Source organism: Ailuropoda melanoleuca, chromosome 7 (assembly GCF_002007445.2).
Source record: "Ailuropoda melanoleuca isolate Jingjing chromosome 7, ASM200744v2, whole genome shotgun sequence".
Classification (NCBI taxonomy): domain Eukaryota; kingdom Metazoa; phylum Chordata; class Mammalia; order Carnivora; family Ursidae; genus Ailuropoda; species Ailuropoda melanoleuca.
The window spans coordinates 57057949-57083926 of record NC_048224.1 but is presented as its reverse complement, the minus strand read 5'-3'; the positions used below and the strand labels follow the sequence as shown (position 1 = coordinate 57083926).

The window sequence follows — 25978 nt, the reverse complement described above, 5'->3', positions numbered from 1 at the left end:
GGTAGAACCGTGTAGAAGCAGGCTGCATGGCTGGAAGTAAATTATGTGGTAATGTTTGAAGATTGTCAGAGGCAGGCCAGTCGTCCTGTTGATGCCTGTTTTTCCTGCATGATTGTTAGTAATGTGCTAGTCACTCTTAAAATGTCTTTGTTAGACCATAGATCTCAACAGTTCCCCTACTCAGGATCACCTGGTCCATCCCTCTTGATTCACAGAAGTTGTTCAATGCCTTGTATGAGTGAAGGAGCCAGCTGGGAGTGGAGATGAGTAAGAAGGCTTAGGGATGCAGGTGATGGCTTGCCCCCCAGGTGCAGACACTCCGACCTGTCCAATATGGAAGCACAGTGTGCTGTGCACGTGGTGGATAAACACTCCCACGAATTAATGAATCAATGGGGCAGTGAAGAAGTGAATGGATCTTACCCGGCTGTAACAACATGATGACTGTTTATGCACGTGCTGGACCCCCACCTGTGGCCCGTGTGGCTCCTGCCCGTGTCCAGAGGCACAAACTGCCTTGGGGGCGGGCCCCCTGGCCAGATGATGGCAAATGGCTCCGAGCACTCTGGAGCAGGTCTACTGTAGCTGAGGTCACTCACCAGACTCCCCTCATTCTAATCCAAACGTGTTTTCCCCAAGTCCTCTGTAATTGGAAAGCTTTCCTCAGTTCCTATCTGGAATGCCAGTTAGTCCTCTCTCCAAGAGATCACCTTTCTACATGAACCCCTTATATTAAGTTCCACAAACTTGGGCCACCTGGCTGGCTTGGTCAGTGAAGTGTGCAACTCTTGATCTCAGGGTCATGGGTTCAAGCCCCACGTTGGGTGTAAAGAGAACTTAACAATTAAATCTTTAAAAAAGGGACACCTGGGAGGCTGTCAGTTGAGCGTTTGANATGTCCAGAGGCGCAAACTGCCTTGGGGGCGGGCCCCCTGGCCAGATGATGGCAAATGGCCCTGAGCACTCTGGAGCAGGTCTACTGTAGCTGAGGCCACTCACCAGACTCCCGTCATTCTAATCCAAACGTGTTTTCCCCAAGTCCTCTGTAATTGGAAAGCTTTCCTCAGTTCCTATCTGGAATGCCAGTTAGTCCTCTCTCCAAGAGATCACCTTTCTACATGAACCCCTTATATTAAGTTCCACAAACTTGGGCCACCTGGCTGGCTTGGTCAGTGAAGTGTGCAACTCTTGATCTCAGGGTCATGGGTTCAAGCCCCACGTTGGGTGTAAAGAGAACTTAACAATTAAATCTTTAAAAAAGGGACACCTGGGAGGCTGTCAGTTGAGCGTTTGACTCTCGATTTCGGCTCAGGTCATGATCTCCAGGTCATGAGATCGAGCCCTGCATTGGGCTCCCTGCTCAGGGTGGAGTCGGCTTGAGATTCTCTCTCTCTCCCTCTGCCTCTCCCTGCACTCAAGCTCTTGTGTGCACATGCGCGCTCTCTCCTTCTCTCTCAAATAAATAAATAAATAAATAAATAAATAAATATTTTTAAAAATCTTCAAAAAAGTTGTACAAACTTAAAAAGGATTCCTTCTTGCAAGTAGGTAGAGAAAAAGAACCCANTCCCTCTGCCTTTCCCTGCACTCGAGCTCTTGTGTGCACATGCGCACTCTCTCCTTCTCTCTCAAATAAATAAATAAATAAATATTTTCAAAAATCTTCAAAAAAGTTGTACAAACTTAAAAAGGATTCCTTCTTGCAAGTAGGTAGAGAAAAAGAACCCAGTTCATCTTTCTCAAAATTGTAAGGATAAAACTAGCCACCTCTTTGTTGCCAGACATTATACTTGTTTTGTGGGTGTTTGCTTAGGGTCCTTATTTAATTATCCCAACAGCTATGGGCTAGACTGATACTATCGTCCCACTTTGCAGATAAGGAGAACAAGGCCGGTGGAGGGGAGCTGAGGTGACTGGTGGGAAGTCACCCGACGGGTGGAGCACAGGCTGATTCCAACGCCCCTGCTTTTCCCCAGCAGATAATGTGACACCCTAAAGGGCAAGTCTTATTTCTGAAGAGGTGGGTCCACACGGCAGACGCGCCGTGAAATGTTGGAGAGGAATGACTCCGTTATCTGGATGTTGTTGGACTGTCCGTGTCATTCATTTCCAACCAGGAGCCACTGTGTGTGAGCCTGAGAACAAGCTGTTAGCCCAGAAAGTGTGTTATCGCTGTCGTGGGCTATCTGGTGTCACCCCGCCTCGGAGATGGGAAGGGACTGGTCCATTTGGGGACAGAACTGGGTGGTCTTCAGACTGGGGTTTCCTCTGCAGAGCAGCTCCGGGGGCACCAGAGGCATTGGATGGGAATTTGACTTTAAATATGTATATATATATTTATTTATTTTAGCTATTTGGAAACATGCGCATCTGTGCTGTACCACATTTTAACACCCTGGTGCTCGCTAGGCTTTTTACCCGCAGACCTAGGAGTACCGATTGTCCTGGATCTGTACGTTTGTATGGAATGCCATGCTTGTGTCACGGATGAGCCGGAGTGGGGCTCAGCCCTGTTGGTCATTGACAGGAGTCCCTCGTGCATGCTTGGCCTTTTCTGAGCAGGCGCACGGCTGCTAGGCTGTGCCCAGAAGGCCGGGCAGAGCCCGGGGCTGCCTTGTTGCTGTGGAGCCTGTGCAGAGGAGCAAGTTAAGGGATGACCCGTCGTGCTGCATTCGTGTACTTGAGTGTGGTCAGGAATGCCGGCACGTGTTGCATTTTGTTTGAAGTTAAACTTTGAAATAAAAATTCTTGTGGGTCATCCTTCAGGTGAGTTGGACACGGAAGGCACCCTAAGCTGATCTGGCAGGCTAAGTGTCCGTGGTTTTGTATAAACTGAGGGAACTGCTACTGGGGCAATCTGAGGTCAACTTTTGCGTGCTTATCAAAACAGCCTCCTTGTTCTCACGGACTGCCTTTACAATGCGTTGGTTTGCCAAACTCGACCTTTCAGATGCATTTCTGGCTGGTAACATGTCTCTTTTTCCCTTCTTGTCTGTGTTGGGAAATCACAGAATACTTCATTAGAAAGAAGAGGGATAGCTGGTGGGTCTATGGTGCGTCTTGGGATGCTTCCCCTGGTTCGGACTTGAGCTGAGGGAATCGGATTCATCAGGTCCAAATCTTCAGCCTCAGATCGCCCCCTCAGGACTGCGAGGAATCAGCATTCGGCTCCTAGGAATGTCTGCCGTGGAGGCTCCCACGTGTGCAGTTAGAGCTGGGAGCCAGAAAAGGGGCCTCCCGGGGGAAGCACCCCACTCTGGTCTTCAGAGGAGAAGGGAGGAGGCCAGGGGCAATGCATCAGAAAAGCAGAGGACCCAGAGGGCAAGAGTTTTACGGCGTGAAGTTACTAATTACGCTTTAATAATAGTCAGGAGGGCAGAAGAGGCCAGTGTTCACACAGAGCAGGACAGCCCGCTCCGCGTTGGGCCGCGCTCTGCTGGGCCTCGCCAAGTTCCCTAGGCTGGCTGGCTGCGTTCTTTCCCTTTTTTTCATCTGTGACATCTGCTCGGTGCTTGTCCCTCCTGTGATACCGTACCCTTCGCAGCTGTGCAGACCTCCAGCTCTGCGCGGGTGCAGGGAGTGCCCTGAGCATACGGCCTTTTTGATGTGTGATAAAACAGAACCAAGCCACGGGGGTATGGCGAGTGAAGGCATCAGAATATCAATTAACCTGCTCTGAACAAAGCTGCGGCTCCAGAGTGGAATAGACATTTCACTGAAGTGTCAGGAAGATGGATAATGTATTCTAATTAGGGATTGACTGATACCTCTGCATCTAGCCACTCCTGGTAGTCAGACCCAGAACCGAACGGGGGTCCCACCATGGCACTGGCTGCGTGCTACTTACTGATTTATGACTTCTGGCTTTGCCAGAATTTGCCGCCATTCACTTGCTTTCAACCAAAACTGCAGTTTTCCGTCGAAAGTGTAGTCCATCTTGCACCCGGGTCACTGCACACAACCTCTATAAATGCCGGAACTCTGGGAAGGAAGGTCTTTCCCAAGCGCTAAGCCTGGTGCTTCCATCTTAAGGATGCCCCGGGACCTACGCTCCCTGCTGCAGAGGCCCCGGTCACTAGCCTTCCTTCGCACGAGGACTGACTTGGGCCCATGTGGGGTTGAGGGATCTGCGTGGCTGCCTGTCCCACCAAGCGTGGGCTGCACGAATGGGGTGTGAGTGCTGCCCTAAGAGGTCCCTCAAGGGAACTTAGTACCTGGGTGATCAGACCATCCCCTGGAGTCTGAAAGAGCAACCCTGGAGAGCCAGCGGCTTGGGATTCACTTCAGAGCCCCCCACCTTCTTTTAAAAATTTCACGTCCGCACCAGAATGATGCACGAGTGAGGCCAGGCTAATTAGGGAGATGTTCCTCATTTTGCTGCACTTTTCCTGTGTAATTGGAAGGCCCGCTTTCTCCAGCGAGAAGTCGGTGAGAGCTGTTCCCCTGAATAGTTCTAAAAGCTTTGGACCACATACTGATATCAGCTGCAATTTATGGGCGAGATGATAATGATTGCTCCTTAATGCAATATTAAAAGCGGAGGTCTGTCTCAGTGCTGAGTGGAGACGGAGTTCCAGCCTTCTTTCAGCTTCAAAAAGGAACTCGAAACAGTCCCCAGCCCCGGTACCAGAAGCAATCAGTGGGCTCCCAGCCCCTCCCTCCAAATAAAGAAAAACTAAGCGGGTCTGAATGTAGCTAAAGTTCAGAAAATTGTGGTTTGGCTTCCAGAGCCGCGAGCGGGGGGCTTCTCAGATGTGGTGCCTCCCGGCTCCTGTGGTGGTGTGCACATCTGTGGGTGTTTGCTCATCTTAAGAGCGGCAGCCCAGCTCAGGCTGGCTATAACAAGGACTTGAGGGAGCAAAAGGCTGTTAAAAATTTTTTTTTGCACTTTTGCTTCATTAGTTCTAGAAACCAGAGTTCCGTAGGCTGCACGTTTTCCTGCATAATTTAAGAAATTAATGAAAGCATGCCTGATTTTTCCAACACTCTTTACTCTATAAATTTGTTTAGCTTTTCTTTTTTTTTTTAACTGTCGGTAGAGGCCATTGGAACCTAAATATTTTAATATTGAAGAAATGCAGGCCCTTTACTGGTTAGCTCCTTTTTAGGAACACATGGTGTTCTGTAAATCAGGTGTTATATAAATGACCTTGAATCTGAGTTCACCCCATGACCTTAAAACAACTAAGTTCTCCTAATGATTCGAGGGAGGGGTCTATGGCTGGGGGGGGGGTCCCCTACTGGGGGCCAATGTCAGAATCCACAGCTTCCGGGGTGGTCACCTGACCGCCTCACTGCAGAGGGGAGACCTGAAACTGTTGGCTGCTTTATTTCGCTCTTGCAAAGCTCTCTTTACCTAATGTATCTGGACATCAAATCTGAACGGTAAAAAGTGTGTGTGTGTGACTCTAGACTCCTGACACTTGAAAGGACTTTAGAAATTGTTTAATGTGAACCTGGCTGAGAGACATAAAAAAATCGACTCAAACAAATGGGACGGTAAGGCACTGAGCTGTGAAAATGTCAATTCTTCGTACATTCATACATGTAATGCCATTCCAAAATTCTAGTAGAATTTCTGTTTTTGAACTTGCAAAATATTTTTGCTGCTTACTTGGAAGATCACATTGTTGAGAACAAGAAAAAAGAAGGAGGAACATATCCTATTAGATGTAACAAACATTATACAACAACATTTTAAACGGTGTGAGGGGCTCCCAGCTGGCTCAGTCAGCGGAGCGTGCGGCTCTCCACCTCAGGCTCGTGAGTTTGAGCTGCCGATTGGGCGTAGAGCTTACTTAAAAAAAATTTTTTTTTTTAAATGGCATGAGGATGATTCTAGAGTCTACAGGCAGGAAGATGCCAGAGCCAACATGGTGTCAGCATTCAGACAGTGACAGAAATGACACTCAGGGGGAAAAGAGAGGCGTTTCCTAGACGAGATCAGGACGGTTGGTGGGTCACCAGGAGACAAATCAGTTCACAGCCTTGTGTCATGTTCAAAATAAAATGTGGCTCTATTAAATGTTTACATAAAAAGAGTAAAATCATAAGAGAACACGATTTAAATGCAAGTGACTATCTAGCAGCCTTTGTAATGGGACAGGCGTTTTTGTACATCACACAACGCCAGACCCAAAGAGGAAACGGCACGAATTGATATGGCCCAAAACTTCTGTGTTAAAAACACCCCTACACAAAATTAGAATGTCAGAGACAAACTGCAGAAAATGCTGGCAACGTTGTTTGCCTCAAAGGGTCTGTGGTAGCGTTTGCCAAAATGGGTTAATTCTTTTTATGTAAAGAACTCTTATAAGTAAATAAAAGGACAAAACCCCAAGAGGAATCTTGATAGATGGTATGCATTGACATTTTGGATACAAAAAAAATTCAAATAACCAATAAACATGTGGAAAAAATGTGGAGCCTCACTAGTGATCAAAGAAATGTAAACTAAAGCAGCAGTGGCATTCTCTACTGTGCTGGGTAGATTTTCCCCCAAGGCGATGCCTGACCTTGACAAAGGTACAGGGAAGCAAGTGATCTGAGGCTGGATTCATAAACCAGCCAGGGCAGTTCTATAGAGCGACATGGCAGAATGCATCAAGAGTCACAAAAGAAGGTACCAGCTTTTAGGAATCTGTTGTCAGGGGGGACACCTGGGTGGCTCAGTTGAGTAAGCGTCTGACTCTTGATTTCAGCTCAGGTCATGATCTCAGGGTTGTGAGACTGAGCCCCGGGTCAGGCTCCACGCTCAGTGGGGAGTCTGCCTGGGATTCTCTCTCTCTCCCTCTGCCCCTCTCCCCTTCTAAAAAATTTAACTTAATTTAATTTTAAAAAATAGAAATCTATTTCCAGGATATTCTGTGTGCATCAAGATGTACTTACAGCAGTTTTTAAAATAATGGTGAAAAACTAAATGAACAACAATGTGGGATTGGTTAACGTTTGTCAGGTTAGTTCATGTGATGCTCGGCAGCTGTGGAAGCTTCCAGGAGGGGAGCATTTTATCACATGGGAGAATGTTCCGGAAATGTTTTTGCTGAAGAGTACAGACTACAAAGTAGTATGCACAGCATGATTTGTTCCCCCCCAGGAGAAAGATACCCGTGTGTGAAGGCTGGAAGGAGCTACAGCAAAGTGTCAGCTGTGGCTAGGCTGGGCCAGTGGTGTTACCAGTGACTGGACGGTCATTTCAGCTTTCCAGTGTCTTCCACATAGTGTACAGTGATCGTGTGTTTCCTTCACAATTGGACTTAAATGGTTAATAAAAATAAATATTCTAGACCAGTTTCCTCACTGTACCCAGAAGGGGCTGAAGCCTGAGGGATTTCAGCCCTGGAACAAACTGGCTACAGAACAGAAATTTGAACTCAGATCTCTTTCTCTCTCTCTTTTTTTTTTAAAAAGGACTTTATTTATTTATTTGAGAGAGAGAGTGAGTGAGCATGAGCAGGGGGAGGGGCAGAGGGAGAAGCAGGCTCCCTGCTGAGCAAGGAGCCCAATGCGAGACTCCGTCCCAGGACCCTGGGATCATGACCAGAGCCGAAGGCAGACGCTCAACCAACTGAGCCACCCAGGCGCCCTGAGGTTTGTTCTTAAGAAAAGTGGGGTTTCATGTTGACTCAAGTGGTTCCTCCTCCCAGGATCCCCTATCCAAGAAACTCTCTTTAGGAAATACTCCACAACATGGAAAGAGCCATATGCGCAAAGCTGTTCATCACAGCGTTATTCCGATCACGAGAATTATTAGCGGTTGAAATGTTCCATCATGGGGAGTGGCTAAGCAACCATGGCAGGCTCACTGGGTGGGACGTTATGTAGACGCTGAAACTTGTGGCAGTGCAGAGGCGTGACGATATGAGAAAATTTTGGTAGCCGTTAATGTGTAATGGGAAAAATCAGGACATCAAATATGTATGTTGTGATTATAGTCATAAATGTAAGATTCAGAAGGGAATGTAATAATGGAGAGTTAAGCTGGGTGATGTGGCTGTTAGAAACATTTACTTTCTTTTGTTTTAAAAATTCTAGTTTTTCTTTCTTTTTTTTTTTTTAAGATTTTATTTATTTATTTGACAGACAGAGAGACAACCAGTGAGAGAGGGAACACAAGCAGGGGGAGTGGGAGAGGAAGAAGCAGGCTCCCAGCAGAGGAGCCCGACGTGGGGCTCGATCCCAGAACGCTGGGATCACGCCCTGAGCCGAAGGCAGACACTTAATGACTGAGCCACCCAGGCGCCCCAAAAGTTCTAGTTTTTCTATAAAGCTATGTTATTCCTTTTATAATTCCAAAAAAATTTTAAAAAGTAAAGATAGATGAGCACCTTTCCAAATTCTGTGCCTAGGGCTGGATTCTGGATGGCATCCCTGAGACTCGGGAGCAGGCCCTGATGATCCAGACCCTCGGGATCACCCCCAGACACGTCAGTGAGTAGCCTGTGAAGGGCCCTCCGGACGGGCTGCAGTCCCCACACCCCACGAGTGAGCACCCTGCTCTGTATCCCCAGCTTCCAGCACCCACCCTCAGCCCTGTGCCAGCCCAGACCCAGCAGGAAAGAGGAGGGCAACATAGTTGAATTTTTCATAAAGCTGAAGGCATTCGGAGATTGCTTTTAGAAAAACGGGGTTTTGTTTTGACCCTGGTGGTTCCTTGATCCAGGAATCCCACATCTGAGAAACTCTCTTTAGGAAATAGTCCAAAATATGGCAAGAGCATGACACGCAAAGACGTTCCTCGGAGTGTTATTACAGTGAAAATTGTTAGGTGAGATGCTCAAGTGTGGGCTGCCCGCTGTCCTGACACTGTGTCTTCGTGGTTTGGTGCTGAGAAGACCACTCTAAGGGGTTCTCAGGGGTGGGAAATGGTGGTTGTGTTAGTGTCATTCCACAGCAAGAGAGACGTGAGACGAGTGATTGGCCCACAAGATCAGATGTCTGGGACCTGCTGCCCCACGTGCCTGGTTGTGCTGTCTTCCTTCTCTGTCCAGTTGTGCTGAGCGCTCCAGACACCGTCCTGATTGAGAGAAACTTGGGGAAGAGAATCGACCCTCAAACGGGAGGTATGGCATTTCACCCCCATCCCACTCCATGGAGTTTCAGAGCTCATTGGAGTAACATGCCCACCCACCATTTACTGAACCCTTCTGCACTTGGGGTCCGCACAGAGGGCCCCGTGGGGCCACAGAGGCCAGCACAGGCTCAGAGGCTGCAGGCTGGGCTTGGAGCGGGAAGTCACTTGGGAGATGATAAACTCCAGCAGAGGAGGAGTTGGGGGCCTCAGGGGCTGAAGGAGGAGCCCTGGCAATGTTGAGCTGGGTCTCAGCTCTCGAAGACCAGGTAGTTCAGCAGGGGCCTGGGGCCTTGACCTCTGGCCTTAGGCTTTGGCCGCCCACAGCCCTGGTTTATGGACCCCAGCCCCGCCCCTTTCCCTCTGTGTGATGTGGGAGACGTGCCCAACATCTCCAAGACTCGGTTTCCTTACCTGTACCTGGGGTGAGAAGTACCTTGTGGTCTGATTGCTGTGAAGACAAGTGTGTTCTGGATGGCCCATTGCCCTCAAAACCACAGCCGTCCTTCCCGTTGTGCTGAGAATCCTCATCCTTTTGTTCTTTTGTTTTAAAAAGATTTATTTATTCATTTTGGAGAGAGAGAGAGAGAGCACGAGCGGGAGGGGCAGAGGGAGAGAGAATCCCAGACCCTGGGATCACGACCCTAGCCGAAGCCAAGCGTCGGACACTCAGCCGACAGTGTCACGCGGGCGGCCCCTCATCCTTTTGTTGTTGTTAATAGAGACGTAGGAGCAGCTCCAGAGCCAAAGCGCATCCGGCACGGCTTAGGGTGGGTGAGGACCCCTACGACTTGCACAGGCTTCGGCCCCGCAGACGGCACGCCTCTGGCCAGATGCAGCGGTGGCCTGGCGGCCCCTGGGCAGCTCACTGACCACGTGCCTCTCCCCCTTGCAGAGATTTACCACACCACCTTTGACTGGCCCTCCGAATCTGACGTTCAGAACCGCCTGCTAGTGCCGGGGGGCATCTCGGAGCTGGAGACGGCGCGGAAACTGCTGGAGTATCACAGGAACATCATCAGGATCCTCCCCGCCTACCCCAAAATCCTGAAAGTCATCAATGCTGACCAGCCGTGTGTGGACGTCTTCTACCAGGGTAAACACAAACGGCAGGGGGTTCCCCGTGCACCTCGACCCTCCTCATCCCAGTGTCAACCTGTGGCACATCTCAGGGTCTTGAGTCCATTTAGAGCAGCCCCACTCCAGCCACTGCACTGTTGTTGGAGCAATAACAAAGGTTCTGGAAAGTGGCTGGAGCAGGTGCCTGTGCATGTGTGTGCGCGCGCGCACGTGTGTGTGTGTGTAGGTAAAGGTTGAGCCCTGACACTTTGGAGCCAGGGGCCCTGTGTTCAAATCTCATCCCACCACACATCAGCTGTGTGGTCTCCAGCAACTCTCTTACCCTCTTGGCCTCAGTTTTGTCATCCCTAAAATGGGAACAAAAATCGTGTTTTCCTCATAGCCTTGGGTGAGGATTACATGGGATTCTGCAAATCAGGTATCCACTGCCGTGAGCCCAGCAGCTGTACAGAGAAGAGCTCAGTAAGGTCAGACATCATTGCTATTGTGACTCAACGTCCCGTCCAAAAAGGCCAGGGAAAGTGAGAGTGAGTCTATCCCAGAGCAGCTGAATTATAATTGCCTCCACAGCCAGTGATCCCCTTCTATGCAATGCCGGGTAAATAACACAATAAAAATGCCGGTGCGGATATCCAAGACACTGGACAGTTGACAATGGCCCTTTTTGGTATATTCTCTCACATCACTTTAGGAGAAGTTTTGTTTTGGTGGAAGGGCTTCTGAGCTCCCTGGCCTGGCTATCCCCTCCGCCCCCACCTGCTGGTGGACTTCCCCTTACCAAGAGCCCAGGGATGGCCCAGCCTCACTTCTCGAGGGGGTCAGTCACCCTGCAGGGGGATGTCTAGAAATATCTTTACTTTAAACAAGCCGGGCTGTGGATGCCGTACCGTTTTCCAGTGGTTTTGCATCTCGGAAGGGTCTTTAGTAGCAGACGCTGGGCTCTGAAGATAAACAACCACAACATTTATCTTATGGCATGATTCTGAATTTACACATTAATTACTTCCAAATTACTTAATTAAATTTAAAAGTTCATATGATCGTTCATAAAGAATTCATGCCTGGAATTGTAAATAAAAATGTGAGTGTCTGCATATTAATTATTATTAATTAATAATGCAGACAGATAAATTGAAAATTGGAATGCAAAATTCTCTCTGTGTTGTTTTTTTAATCTCTCTGCAGTGCATCCAGCAACCACATATTTTTAAAAAGAATAATTAGATGTTGAGACTGTCTGGGGGATCATTACTTCTAATTAACTTAGTTATTTACTGTAAATTAAGCATCATTTGTAAGCAGGCTGCTTTGCCCGTAGCGCTTGTGCATTTCAGATGTGCCGCATCATGGCAGTTCTGAGGATGGAGGGGCTTGAACGGCTTCCCCCAGCTTATTCTCAGGGGCAGAAAATGTTACCCAGGCAGCGGGTTTGGGAGAGTCCCCCAGCCCTGCCAGCTCTGTGCAAAATGGGGCAAGAAGAGTCCATCTCTCGTGGGAATGTTGCACCAGTGGAATGAGATAATGCCCACAGTGTATTCAGCTGAGCAGGTAACACAGGCTGGTGTGTGTGACGTTATGATGATGACGGTCAGTAGCACAACCTATAAGATAGTCGATTAACTTACCTGTGCCTTGAGTTCTGAAGACGAGGGGAATTGTGCTATCTATAATGATCCTCCCAATTTAAAAATCCTACAAAGATTTGAGAGGTCAAAATCCAGACAGAGACCATCCCAGGGCTTCTCGTTTGCCCCACTCTCCCACCCTGGGGACATTTGTGGTTGTCACAACTCGGAAGCGTGCTCCTGGCACCTGGTGGATGTGCCCCAGATGTCCCGGGTGCGAGGTTGGCAAACCCTGCAGTTCCTGTCCCTTGTTTCAGGGGGCCCAGGTCCCTGAAGGTGGCCTGGTGGCTCAGCCTCTTGCCAGGGCGGAACCCGTCCGAGGACAGCATAGCCATCAGAGGACTGACTTTGGGCAGGATGGTCTGGGTCCCTGGCAGGAGGCGAGGATGGTTGATGTGAGTGGCTGGGAAGCTGGCACCGGCCCTCGGCCTTAGCAGGTGCAAGCAGCTGCCCCGTAATGACCTCCTCAGCTGCTCACCCAGCCCCTCCTCCGTGCTCAGGGGAGGGTGACCTGTTGGATGTTCCGTAGCTTTTGACATCCAGTGCCCCCCATGGCGCAGCGACCTCTGTGTTGGGGATTCTGGCCCCTGTGCCCCTTCTTTGTTCCTCAAATGCTGGGGCATACCACGGGCCGGGCACGCAGCTGCCTCGGCGCACTCCTGGGACCTATTTGATCACTGTCTCTTTGGAGACTCCCAACAAAGTTGGTGTCACTGGAGTGCAGCTGAAATTATTCTCTACCAATTCTCAAGTCCTTTCGAAGTCCCTGTGCGCAAGGCCCCCGCAAGTCCTGATACATTTATCAAAGCTGCATCTGACCCTGGTATACCAGCCTGGTCCCATGCTTCAGGCTAGAGGTGCAGCCTGGATTTAGTTTGGAAACATCCCAACCTAAGAGTGTGGATCCTGGAAGCAGCCCCCCGACAGCGTACCCAGCCCCCCTTCAATCAGGAGGGAGGTGCAGAGCGGACAGGGCTCGGAGGGTGGCTTCTCTGGGTCCACTGCTCCCTCGCCTTCATGCCCAGGCCTGAAGCGGAAATCCTTCCCCTTCCCCACAGCCTCAGCCCGTGGCCGCTAGCCGCCCCACAGAGGGTTTCCACACAGCTGTGAGCAAGAGAAATCAGTGCCATTGAAAGAGCCTGAGCATGGGTGCTGTAAGCTGCTTTCCCTTTCCTAAGGACCTGAGTTTACTATCCTCACATCTTCTCTTTCCAGCTCTGACCTATGCCCAAACCAACCATCGATCTAATGCCCCGTTCACTCCGCGGGTGCTGCTCTGTGGGCCCCTGGGCAGTGGGAAAAGTCTGCAGGCGGCCCTCCTGGCCCAGAAATATGGCCTCGTCAATGGTGAGTGTCCCGGCCGCACCCTGTTTCCGGAGCTTTCCCCGGCCCCCCTGCCCTCCTAGGCATTCCCGCCTCATGGGGGTGGCGAGGAGACTGCCCTCCTAGGCATTCCCGCCTCATGGGGGTGGCGAGGAGATCAGTCTCGCTCCTCATTCTTGCTCTCTGCTGGCAGACAACGTTCAGGTAGTCCATGTTTGCACGGGTCAGCTTGGTTCCTCACAAAGAACGTGGACATAAAAACATGAACCACGAAAGGTGTGTCTGCAGCACAAAGAGCCAGTGCATTTTCCAGTCGTCAGTTGTTCTAGCCTTGGCACCAGTTGTTGCTCTGTGCTGTGCACGTTCCTGGAAGCCACAGCTCTTGTATAACCTGGAGCTGCTGTTGATTTCTTTTCTCCTGTCCCATTTGGCTCCCCCCAGCCCAGGTCAGTGTGCTTGCAGGCAAATAATTTCTGAACCAGAGGAAGACTCCTGGTTTGTACAGTTTCAATAAATATTTTACCAGGAGGAGAGAACATATTGAAATCAGTTCTCCAGGCCTGTCCCGAGGTGGTCCCAGGCAGGCGGGGACGCCAGGCTGCCTTCCGGAGGCTAGGAGCGGGGAACCCAGGAAGAAGAGGAGCAGACACGCCGGGCGGCTGCAGGGAGCACCAGAGCCACCCTGGCCACCAACACCACTGCCAGGAAATGCGCCGCAAGCCCAAGTCACCTCTAGTTATGAGAAAAAGGAGTCCTGTGCCCCAACTATAAAAATATGCATATATATGCCTGCAAATTCTGCAGATATGCCGTACAAATACATGTGTATACAAACACGCATGAATATATATAGGTCCCGCCCCGGAGGGATCAAGTTTTCAAAAAAGATACTTTTTAAGTGGGTCTCCTCCAATATAAAATCCCGAAGCCACGGACAGACTAGCCAGCCAGGAATCAGTAACAAAAATTGTACCCATAACGTGAAGCTAGGGAACTGATCAGTAATGAAAAACACTAATAGTCCTGTTAGTAGTATTAGTAGTAAAAATACTAAATAGTAGTACTCTGGTTCGATTACTATGGAAAAACACTCTGGACACCTCAGGGTGAAAAAGGCTTTTGCCTGCACGGATTTTTTTTTTTAAATGTAAACTGAATGATTCAGGTAACGCCTTCTTTGGGTTTTACCTCTTCAGTATTATAAGGCCAAATTTGCAGCTATGGTCGTGGCTTCTTTGGTAAGACTGCGCACCCATCTGCTTGCTGCTGCACGTGTTTATGGAAGGGGCTGTGGCCCCAAGGGCGAGGAGACTGGCCGTGGGAATTGAGCTAACTCTGAAAGCTCTCACATTTCTTGAAGGTGTTCTTGGTAAGTACAAGACATCGCGAGAATTCAGTAAACCCACCTGAGGGAGCTCCGGTTGGCAGAGGCGCTGTCCACGGAGGTTTCTCTGCAGAGGCCTGTGTGCGCCCAGAGCTCGGGCAGCTGCCTTCTCCCCCGTGGCCACCCCCTGGCTCCGCTCCCATCTCCCCATTTATGGATCTTTCAGTGACAGGAAAACAGCTCCGAACAAGCAAGCAACCCAACGTTCACACCAACAAGGTTGATGGGAAGAATTGTGTTTACGATTGGTGAGAATGTAAAAAGGCACTTTTTGAAAGTCAGAGTCACCATTGGTGTGAACCCCGCAAATCCTGGGGCCCAGTGACTTCGCTGTGTGGATTTGATTCTACGAAACACTCGGACCCTGAACAAGAGATGCGAGGGTGCCTCACGAAAGTCGGGGCTACCCAAACTCTGTTAATAGGAGGGATAGTTAAGGAAGCTGTGGGAAACCCATATACTAGGGCACTAATTATGTCATTATTAATTAAAACGAGGCAGCTATTAAAAAGAAATCTATAGAGTGACTCGATGTATGTGATTTTGTTTAATGAGGGAGGCCGTGGAGAGCCAGTCATTCAACAGTGTTCAGGGGATGATCTCATTTTTGTTTAAAAAGTGTGTTGGTGTACGCTCAGAAACCATGGTTATCTCTGTACAGGGCATATTATACAGCTCTGATTTTTTATTGCAACGAGCATGAATTTTCTAACCAGAGACAACCATGAAGAATTTTATTAAAATATCATAGTCATAGGGGCAGCTGGCTGGCTCAGTCAGTACAGCGTGTGACTCTGATCTTGGAGTTGTGAGTTTGAGCCCCACGTTGGGTGTAGAGGTTACTTAAAACTATTTTTTAAATTAAAATTAAACATATATGTATATATATCATAATCGTCCTCATTGAGTGCCTGCTCTATGCTGTGCAGGGAAGGTGTAGAAAGAACCAGAGGAATGTAAGATCCAGGTGCACAGCCAGGCTCGGGGGTGGGGGGGCGGTAAGTGAACAAGATGAGATGAGATTATCCCAGTGTAGTTCCAGGTCTGACTGCGTCCGGAGCCTTGGTGCAGGGAAGCGTTAGAGAGGAGACTGTTATAGTGTTTTCTTCATAGGACATTGTGGACCAAGGTGGTTGTAGGCAGGAGTTTTAAACCATTCTTTCCTAATATAGGCCCTGAACACTCCGTATTTTCTTTGAAACACTTCTTTAGCTGCATCTCACAAAATTTTAATCTGTTGTCTTTTATCATTCCGTTCAAAATATTTTCTTATCTGCCTCGTGGTTTCTTCTTCTTACATTTATTTATTCATTTGTGAGAGAGAGAACATGAGAGGGAGGGGCAGAGGGAAAGAGACTCTCAAGCAGACTCCACGCTGAGCACAGAGCCCGACGTGGGGCTCGATCCCGTGACACTGACATCACGACCTGAGCTGAAACCAAGAGTCAGACGCTAATCGTGGCTTCTTTTTTGACTTAACGTATTATGTACAAGTGTATTGCTTAATTTCCAAATATTTGGGAATCTTCCAGATTTGGGGGCAGAGTATTGATTTCTAATTCTATTGTGCTTAGAGAACATACCTTATATGATTCCAGTCCTTTGAAATTTATTGACACTTTTCTATGGCTCAGCATGTGGTCTCTATCGGCGGATTCCATGCGCACTTGAAAAGAATACGTACTCTGGCCTTGGTGGATATAGGGCTCCAGCAGTGTCAGGGTGTGATGTTTGATGGTGTGTTCAGCTTTTCCCTGTCCTTTATGATTTCTCACTGCTATTATTTCAGTTACCAGCTCTGATAGTGGCGAGTCTGCCGCTCTGCCGGTCTCTGCCTCATGTCATTTGAAGCCATGTTCCTGGGAGCATGTACACTGAGGACTGCTGTGTCTTCTTGATGAAATGACCCTTTCTCCTTAGGAAATGCTCCTCTGTCTCTCCAGTAACACTCTTTCTTGAAGGGTACTCTGATAGTCACAGAGCCCCTCCGGCTCCCTTAGGATTAGTGTCTGGATGGTATATATTCTGCCCTTTTTCTTTTAAATCATCTGTGTCTTATATTCTAAATATGTGTCTTGTATACAACCTATAATTGGGTCTTGCTTTCTTAAAAATCCAGTCTGACACTTTCTGCCTTTTAATTGAAGTGTTCAGTACGTCTCCATTTTAAGTAGTTTTTAGTATGGTTTCAAGCCTACCATCCTGGTTTTTTGCCTTCTGTTTCCTCTTCTCTGTTCCTCCTTTCCTGCCAACTGTTGGAGTAACCAGATGTTGTTCAGTAATGCAATTTATCTCCTCCGTTGCCTTTGCAGCTGTATCTCTCTGCCTTCTTTTGTAAGTGGTTGCTCTAGGGGTCACATAGCATCATTTATTTCTCTTGGTGTGCCTCGAGTTAATACAGTAACAGGAGAACCCACAGTGGATGTCTTTCCATTTACCTTGCTCCTCTCCCGTGTGCTATTTTTGGTCATACATTTTATTTCTATCATGTTATAAACTCTACAATATATCGCAATTATTTTTGCTTTGGTCATTTGGTTTTTAAGGGAGGAAATGAAGGGGGGCTCTGTTGGGTGCCGCACATATCCACCCTTGCTTGTTTACATCTACATTTCCATCCGCTATCGTTCTCTTTCTGCCTAAGAACTTCCTTTAACATTTCTTGTAGTGCAGGTCTGCTGGCGACAAATTCGGCTTTCATCTGCCGAAAACGTCTTTATTCTGCCTTCATTCTCGAAGGACGCTTCTGCTGCACATAGAGATCTATGTTGACAGGTGTTTTCCTCTTAGCACTTTAAACGTGTCATCCCATTGTCTTACGGCTTGCATTGCTTCTGATGAGAACTCGGGGATTATTTTTATCCTTGTTCCCCTACATACAAAGCATCTCCCCCACCCAGCTGTGTTCAGTATTTTCTCTTTTTCTTTAGTTTTCAGAAATTTAACTATGAAGTATCAAGGTGGGTTTTACTTTGTGTTTATTCTGCTTGGGTCTCAGAGATTATCGGATCTGTGGATTGATATTTTTCATCACATTTTGAAATAGTTTTCTTCCATTTTTGAAATTCTCTTGCCATTATTTACTCAAATATTTTTTCTCTCTGTCCCCCCTCCGTCTCTCTCCCTTTCCCTCACTCCCTCCCTCCTTTCTCCCTCATTCCCCCACTTCCCTCTTTCCTTCTCTCCCTCCCTCTCTCTCCCTCTCTCCTTTCCTCCCTCTCCCTCTCCTTTCTGGAACTCCGATTACACGTATGTGAGGCTGACTGATACTGTCCACCAGGTCCCTAAGGGCCTATTCTTTCTTTCTAGGCCTCCCTTTTCCTTCTCTTTGCTTCAGTTTGGATACTTTCTATGGCCTGTTTTCCCGTCTTCAGATTCACAGATTGCAGCCTATCCAAGGATGTTTTCCATTTAAAATATTATATTTTCCAGTTCTAGAATTTGCATCTGGTTCTTTCATATAGTTTCCATTTCTCTGCTGGGATTCCCCAGCTGTTTACTCATTTTAACGATCTTTTCCTTTACAGTTTTAAACACATTTAGAACAGCTGCTGCCTGGTTCTCGTGTGCTTGTTCTGACATCCATGTCATCTCTTGGTCTGATTCTGTAGCCTGTTTTCTCTCTTTGTAGGGAGGGGTCACACTTTCCTGACTGATGGATTGATTTTTGCATCTCGAGTAGTTGTGTAGGATACACTAGACATTGTGGTTCTCACATTGCTGGGAGCCTGGATTGTGTGGCTCTGCTTAAAGAATATTGTGGTAAGAGTTGAGTTCTAACAGGTGGTTAATTTGCTGTAAGATCAGCTTGATCCCGTGGAGGCTGATTTCTAGTGTTTGTTCGGGTGAGTCCACAGCGTGCATCTTCTCGGGCTCGTGTGCCCCACACCCAGAGTCTCAGCTGATGGGCCACCCGCCACGACCTCTCGCTCTGGCTCTCTGAGCGCCAACATCTCCCTGCACTCTGTGCCTCCCCCTCAGCTCACAGCCTCCCAGGAGCTTTCCTCGGCCGGGGGGCGGTCTCACCTGCCACGTGTGCAGCTTTGCATTGACCGAAGACCCCAGTGAGTCCCCGTGAGGATTTCCAAAGCCACTTCCCTGCACAGCTCCCTTCTCTCCATCACCCTGTTCCCCGAATCCCAGCTCTCAATCCAGTCTTTGCTTCCCGCTGCACTGAGTTTGACTCCCCTTGTCCTGTGCTGTGCTGTGGTTTGAAAAGTGCTTGTAGGTAGAAATCCAGGGGGGAAGGTGGGACTCTTCTCTTTAGGTGTCTCCCTTCTCTCAAGGTCACGGCCCCATGCTGTTGGCAGTCCGAGGCCTGAAAAGAGTTGTTTCACATATTTTGGTCATTTTTGTAGCTTTTTATGACAGAAGTTACATATGACATCTGGTGAGACCTGGAAGCTAAGTGTGGGTTTGATGTCACACAGACGTGGGTTGGCCACCCAGTGGTTCCGTGACCTGGGACAGGTTGCTCTAGCTCTTTGCATACTGAGCACAGCGCTTGGCATGTGGAAAGGTCTCAGTCACCATCGGCCTTCATCATCCCCCACGTTCCCCTAGTGAGTGACGCTGCCGGCCGCTTTCGATATGATCACTGCTGCCCTTCACACAGTGAGTGAAGCACATCGTCCCAGAGGGGTAGGTCTTTGGTGATGGTCATTGTCTTAAACACTCACCGTTTTCACTTATTTTTAGGAGTGGTGTTTGGTTTCTTTAATATATGAAGAAAACCCCTTGGTCTTAAAGTTAAGAAGAGCAAGACTGGGCAGTCAGTCCCTCATGGATATGTAGCCAAACCTTCCAGCCTGGGCTCTTAGCGGCTCATCGCCAAGGACCCGCAGTGTAGGCTGGGTTTGTTCAGCCGCGCTGGCTCCCGCTGCCTGTGTGGTGGCCACGGCTGGCGTCTGGAGATGCCATGGGGCTCACGATAGAAAGACTTCTATCTGCACAGGCCATACACCCGAAGAGGGTGAGTGGCTACTGGCCGGGCAGCTCCTGTGAGCTGCCTTAGTTATGAGTGTGTCCATCTCTCCTGTAACATAGCCAGCATTCCATGGAAACGCCTGGCCTGCAGGAAGGGCTGTGGGGACAGCAAACTCCCCCGGTCTTCCCGGCGCAACAATGGCGTAGACACGAGTACACAGGCGGCTCTCCCCGCCAGCGTCACTCCTCAGCCCCAGAGATGCGATTGGGATTCCGGGCTGAGCGAGGCCCCGCGGGAGCTCTTCTGCGGGCGCGTCGCGTCGGTGTCCTCCCTGCACCGTCCATTTTTAATCCGTTCCTTGCCAAATGCATTCCTTTTCATTCTGCACCTTCCCCCTCAGCTGCTCCTTTATTCCCCAGGTCCTTTTTGATATTTGCTTTTACTTGGACACACACCCACACTCAGAAAAACCCTTTTATATTTTTTTCAGTGACCTTTTCTTCCCCCAGCAGGCAGCACTAGGGCTTCTTTTTTCTTGTTCTTCCTTCTGTTTAAAATTTAATGGGTGTCTTTCTGTTTCTCTCTCCCCCAGTCCACTGTGGGCAACTGTTGAAAGAGGCCGTAGCAGTCGAGTCAAAATTCAGCGAGCTCATCCAGCCCTATTTTCAGAAGGAGATGGCAGGTAGGCCACACATTGCTCAGCAGCCATGGCCGTATGGGCTCTGGGGGGCGGATCGCTCTGTGTAAGGCTCGCCGGGCACTGGGGGGCTCGGCCCGGGGACGGTAGCTGGGAAATGGAGACTGGGCTTTCCCGGTAGCAGAGGCTCTGCGTTTGTTCCCTGGCAGGGCCCCTTGGCTTCCAGCCCCGTCCCGAGCCGGGGAGATGCAGACATGCTGTGTTATTCCTGGAGGCTGGGATATTTCTGTTTCTCAAGAATGTATGCTTTTCGTAACTGAGAACACTTAAAATTGAGAGCCACAAGGCCACACAGCTGCCCACATCCTTGATTATTGGGCATAGAAAAGTACTGTGGGCAAATACTCTGATTTAATCAGAAGTCAAGAGCCAGAAGGTTCAGACAGCTTTGCAGATACCAGGGTTGAGTGGCTGCTGGTTGAGTGGACTTGGAGGAGGGAGGCTGGGCCACATCCTCCTTCCAGGCCCCTCTGTGATCTACCGTCTGAAAGCGTTCTCTGTCAACCCCCAGGAAGGGCGCCTTTGAGGTCATTCTAGTTCAATTTCCTGAGGCCACAAATGAGTCACGGAGAAGGGGCCGGGCTGCTGAGGCCGTACGGCTGGTTCACATCTGAGCCCCTCTGGACCCGGCGTTCCCTCCCTGGGCAGTGCACTGCACACACCCACATCTTCCTCTCCTGTCTAAAGTGCTGTCGTTCCTCTGTGCAGTCACCAAGTCTGATGTGAACACGTCCTTGTGGAGAAAACCCCAAATGAAAGCTGCCCCCGTGGAGAGGATGCGTGCCTTGATGAGGACACCCCCCAGCAGAGGCCTTGTTGGTTGTCTTCTCCTACCATCTTCTGGGTAGAGCAGTTTGGGGGGTGCACCCAAGAACAGCCAGCTTGTCCGAACCCAATAGCTTGATGGCCCCCTGGGACCATGTCCCGGCTTGGCTCTCCCAAGCCCCCTGTAAGATGCTACATTCCCCCAGCATGACGTTCAGGTGAGGCGTGGTCAGCTCCTTTGGACACAGTGATCTGCATAGAGGCAGGTGGACGAGCGAGTCTGTTCATCCCTTCATCATGGTGGTGTAACTAGAAGGCGGCGGAAGCTGGAAGCTCCAGGCAGGACTGAAAGCCAGTGCACGCTTCGGTGCTGCCCTGTCTGGTTCAGATCCTGGAGCTGGCCCCCCACCCCGCCCCGTGAGCCGTGCAGCCCCTGTCAGAGCCTGAGGCCTCTCGCGGTGAGATGGGATAGGAGACCCTAGGTCACAGGGTTCCCACGGGGCGGGACGTGGTGTGTGTACCTGGGGACCAGCAGGTGTGCTGTCAGAGAGTCCTGGTGCCCGAGCGCGCCCGAGCGGTCTCCCTCCCTCGATGCCACTCCCCCCACTCACGGGTGTGGGTGCCACTGGTTCTTGGCACTCTAACAAACGTTTGTTGAATGAGTGGGTGAATGTAATAAGTTCACAGATTTATATCATTTTAAATTTTGCTGCAAAATAGTCCCCTGCACAGACTGGAGGACAATTTATCTCCCCACTAGCAAGCACGTAGTGGTTCGGAGAGAAAGACCGTGACCGGACCGAGGAGGCCACGTTCACGGCTGGCGGATCTTGGGCAAGGGCATGCAGGAGCTCTGACACTTCTTGCAGCTTTTCTGTCCTTTTGACTTTTTTTTCAAAATGAAGAGTAACCAAAAGTAAGCATTTAGGTGTTTCCAAATTTGCAGTACCTCAGAAACACCGTAATGAGTCCCCTCGTACCTGCACCGGCTGGAGAACACCCCTGCCGCGGTAGGTCGGGTTGGTGGAGCGCAGGTCGGGGAGAGCTGGCCCTGCATGGTGTGCTGGATACTGTCCTCCGTGTCCCTGCCATCTCTCGTTTTCTGTCGCTGCCCAACAAGCTCAGTGGTTGAAAACAGCCGCCGTTTGTTACCTGACAGTTCTGGAGGTCGGAAGTCCTGGCCCCCGGGTGTGGGTTCCAGCTGTGGCTGTGTGCCCCCTGGAGGCTCTTGGGAGCGGCTGCTTCGTCACCCCCTCCAGCTCCCAGAGGCCCTTCCTCCGTCTCCACAGCCAGCACTGGAGCACCTTCAGATCCCTGGCTCCCCGACCACTGAAAATCAACCCCAGGGTCTTTCCAGTGGTGGGCAAGAGGCACAACTGGTTTCTGCTTTGGGTTCTTTGGTGACTACAAAGGAGACTGGGGCACCGGTCCCGTAAAGCTGGGCTCTGCTCCCCATTGTCTCCTCTGCGCCCTGCTGCTTACTGGGCCGTGCCGCTCTGTGCTTCTGCACTTTCCCCAAAATGAAAGACACAACGGCAACCACTACCGTGTCTTCCTAACAGAAACAATAAATTCTGTCGTTTCACTAACCTGATCTCCGATCTCACAGGGATGACAGAGAGTGCATTTACATTCATAGCCACTAACGGGGTCTCATTATGGGCCGTGCAGAAGCTGCTGAGACAGCCACGGCGAGGGGCTCGCGCAGGAGGCGTGCCCAAGCCACCCAGGTCTGGCGGGGGCCTCTTTGCCAGCAGCCGAAACAGGAAGAAAATGTAAATGATTTTGACTGGACTCGGTTTTGAAGTGAAGGTCAGACTGAACACAGAGGCTCTGCTTAGCCCGCCACAGCCTTGCTTATCTGTGAGTCACTGCAGTTGGCAGCCCCGCCGAGGCCCCCTGAGGCCGAGTCCAGCATCACCCATCCGGGCCCCGGGTGCAGGTCACCTCCCTGCACCCCGAGTTCTGAGCCCAGTGGGAGGCGGGCCTAGCGTTCTCTGGGGGCATTGGGTGGAAGTGCGGCAGGGCTGTGAGGGCACACTTGGCCTTCCTGGCGTGGCTTCCCAGTCTAGGCCTGGGGACAAGCTAGTGGAGACATCTCCTCCTGGTAAATGGCCACTCCCTAACGGTGGGGACAGGGAGACTGGCCTCAGACCTTCCCCAGAAGAACCCTGACTGAGTGGAAGCTGGCGTGGGGAGGGCAGCTACCCTGCTGGGGGGGAGGGCCAGCCAGCTGGAGGATGGGAGCTGGAGGGATGGGGCCAGTGCAGCCAATGACTCTCCTCTCTGGGGAAGAGTGAGGCAAAGGGCAGGGGAGCCAGCATGCTGCCCTGGGCTCAGAAGGTGTCCCCTCCATACTGAGAGCAACAAGCCCCCCCCCACCAGCACTTGCAGCTCTTTGGCAGAATTCCAGCAGAGCAAGGTAGTGATGGTCCTCCATTGTTCTTGGGGGCCTGTTGAGGCCTGTTGGACGTCTGTCTTCACAAGCCTAGATGTGTTTCAGATATCTCTGCCCTGGGTGTCAGCAGCATCCCTGGGAACAGAGAGAGTGCCTGGCCACTGTGCTGCATGTGTTTTCACGTGCGAAATCCAGAAGATTCAGGGAGCTCGGCTGAAGGGGCGGAGATTCTTGTAAGGGCTCAGAGGCCCCATCACCCTGGGTCAGGGCTGGCAGATGTCACCGCCCCCGCATGCCGGGCAGTACCCTTCTGGGTACTAGACCGCCCGCACTGGGGACTCTGCCCTGTGCTCCTGGCTGCTGGCCTGCTTGCCAGCCCTCCTGTCCGGCTCTCGCTGGCACCCCTGCCGTCACAGGCTCTTGCCCTCTCTCTCTGCTCACCTTGGAGCTTACATCCCCCAGAGACGGGCAGCTTTGCGGTGGTGGTGCATCTCGGCCACGCTCACGGTCACCGTCACCACCATCACCAGCACAGCAGAGTAGATCCAGATATGTCATCTTTCCCCCCACGGAGCCACTTCCTCTTAGTCCCCCCCGTGGGGCCTCGTGATGTTATGTCCCAGTCGTGACCTCTGCAGATTAGTTATGTTCTCTTCTGTCCTCACAGGTGCTGCCAACACCTCCTTCTTTGGAATCAGCAGCAGAATTAATAACTGTTGTTTTCCCGTCTTTCCACATTTACTGGGCAGAGGGCTCCAGGGCCCATCATAGCCCGTCCTAAATCTCTTGATCCTAGGCTTTTGGCGACCGCACCATGGACAGAGAGTTGGGGAGATGCTTCCTCTGTGTCTCGGACTTCGAAATATATAGGTCTGACCTCCTAAACTCATCCCGACTCTAGCTGCAGCGAACAGAACAAATTTATTCCCCAGGGTTCTGCACGCCGCGTTCTTTATGCAGGCAACCTCCATTACGGGCGGCGGGAATTTGGGCTGCGCACGACACGCGGGGCCGGGCCTTAAATCATGCAGACTTAGCTGCCGGGAAGCTCCTGTCACTTTCACATGGGTACGAAACAAGGAAAAACTATTCTGGGGTTTTGGAAAAAAATCAGTTCTCAGCTGTTTATATACCATTTAAAATTAGATGGTTGCTGCTGATGAATCCCATAGCCAGTGTGTACGGTGCTGATGCGTGCCGATGGTCTTTTTCTCCCCGAATCAGGAGAAGGAGCCCTGAGATCTCAACCCTGTCTAAATCGGTGGTGACTGACAGTGGTCACCATCTCCAAATGAGGTGCTCAGCTCCTTCCCTGGGGTTTCCTTCCTACCAAAGGGTCTTGTGGAGGGTGGGATTTCTTCATTCTGGACGCCTTGAGTGTCCCAAGGAAGGCATCTCTTCCGTCTTTGCCCATTGGAAGGTCCGTTCTCCAGTTTTCACTTCACGGGGAAACCAGCCTTCCTCACCGGCCTCAACAGGCATCAGCAAGAAGCCTGCACTGCTTTATTGTTACCCCTTTCCTTGAGTATTTCAGCCAGAATTCATGGTCCAGAGGCTGGGGGCGGGGGGCGGGAGATACGACCTCCTTCCAGATTGCTGGGTCTAATTAGTGGTACACGACCGACTCTTTGGTTCAGAAGGGCTGCCTTCTACGCCTGGCTCTGATCATTGTTTCCTTTCTCCAATGTTGCTGGGGCTTTCTCTAGAGAACAGCTACCCAGGGAAGAGCGTAGAAACAGCCAAAGGCATATCTTGTCCTTGTAGTCTTCAGTCTTTGCCCTAAGCGTGTGAGATGTTCGCCTTGACCTGACCGCATTGCCCTCAGAACGTGTTGGGATTGTCAGGTCAGGGGACTGCCAGCGCGAGTGTGTCCCCAGCGGTGGCATTTGAGGCAGCCTCTAGGAGGCTCTCCGGGAGAGGCACAGAGAACCGTGCCTTCCGACATCTGCCCGCCGGCCTGTGGGTCAGATTACAGTGGGATCCTAAGTCCTACCTCTGTCACCAACCCACTCCACCAGCACCCCCAACAGCTAAAGCAGTTCAATTACCTGAAGGCCCAAATTCCCTGGTGCACATGCCAGGCGTACGCTGACTTCCAGGTGAGGAAACAGCTGTTTAATTGGTATAATAACTTTCCCCTAAGAGTGCCAGTCCTGATGCGGGGGTGGGGAGAGTAACGTGGGAGACAGATCATTAGCGAGTGTTCCCTGTGCGCCTTCCCGCACGCCCTCCTCTTTCCTGAACACTGCTGTCTGGACGAGGTCCCTCCTGGCCTGAGTGAACCGAGCGGAGGCGGGAGATTTGGGGGCAATTCAAGGCTCATTTGCACCCTTACTGGTGATGAGCCCTCACCACAGCAAACGCAGCCTTTGTAACACACACAAGCCAAACTGGCCCCAAATCGGCATGATCACGAGTGTTTCTGGAGCCTTCCATGCATCCGCCTCCCAGGGGCCGCGGGATCAGAGCTCCGCTGCACTGCCGCCCTTTTTAGGGGGAATTAATATTCTCAGCACTAAATGCACACTAAAGATTCGACAATAGACCAGCTTTTCTCTTTTGTTACAAACTTGCAAGGAGTTGCTGAGTTGAAAGACAAAGTAAATCTTCCCGTCTGAGGAGGTAAGCGGAACGGGATTGCTTGTTTTGCTCGGTGCAGCCTGGGCGAGCTGCGCGCAGCCTTGCGGTGGGCGGAGGCGGGACCCCAGG

At 50.6% G+C, this 25978-nt stretch overlaps 1 protein-coding gene across 4 annotated transcripts in view; it reads left to right on the top strand.

The window, feature by feature from the left end:
* The window catches only part of LOC100469362 (adenylate kinase 8), a 110963-nt gene that overhangs the window by 26385 nt on the left and 58600 nt on the right, over nucleotides 1-25978 (top strand). For 2 of the 4 annotated variants that reach the window (XM_034664742.1, XM_034664743.1), the window contains 6 exons: nucleotides 8349-8430; nucleotides 8692-8767; nucleotides 8881-9062; nucleotides 9966-10166; nucleotides 12991-13122; nucleotides 20002-20091. In XM_034664742.1, the coding sequence (XP_034520633.1) occupies nucleotides 8349-8430; nucleotides 8692-8767; nucleotides 8881-9062; nucleotides 9966-10166; nucleotides 12991-13122; nucleotides 20002-20091 (763 nt within the window). The remainder of the gene's footprint in view (nucleotides 1-8348; nucleotides 8431-8691; nucleotides 8768-8880; nucleotides 9063-9965; nucleotides 10167-12990; nucleotides 13123-20001; nucleotides 20092-25978) is intronic. The other 2 variants (XM_034664744.1, XM_034664745.1) reach the window with 1 other exon arrangement.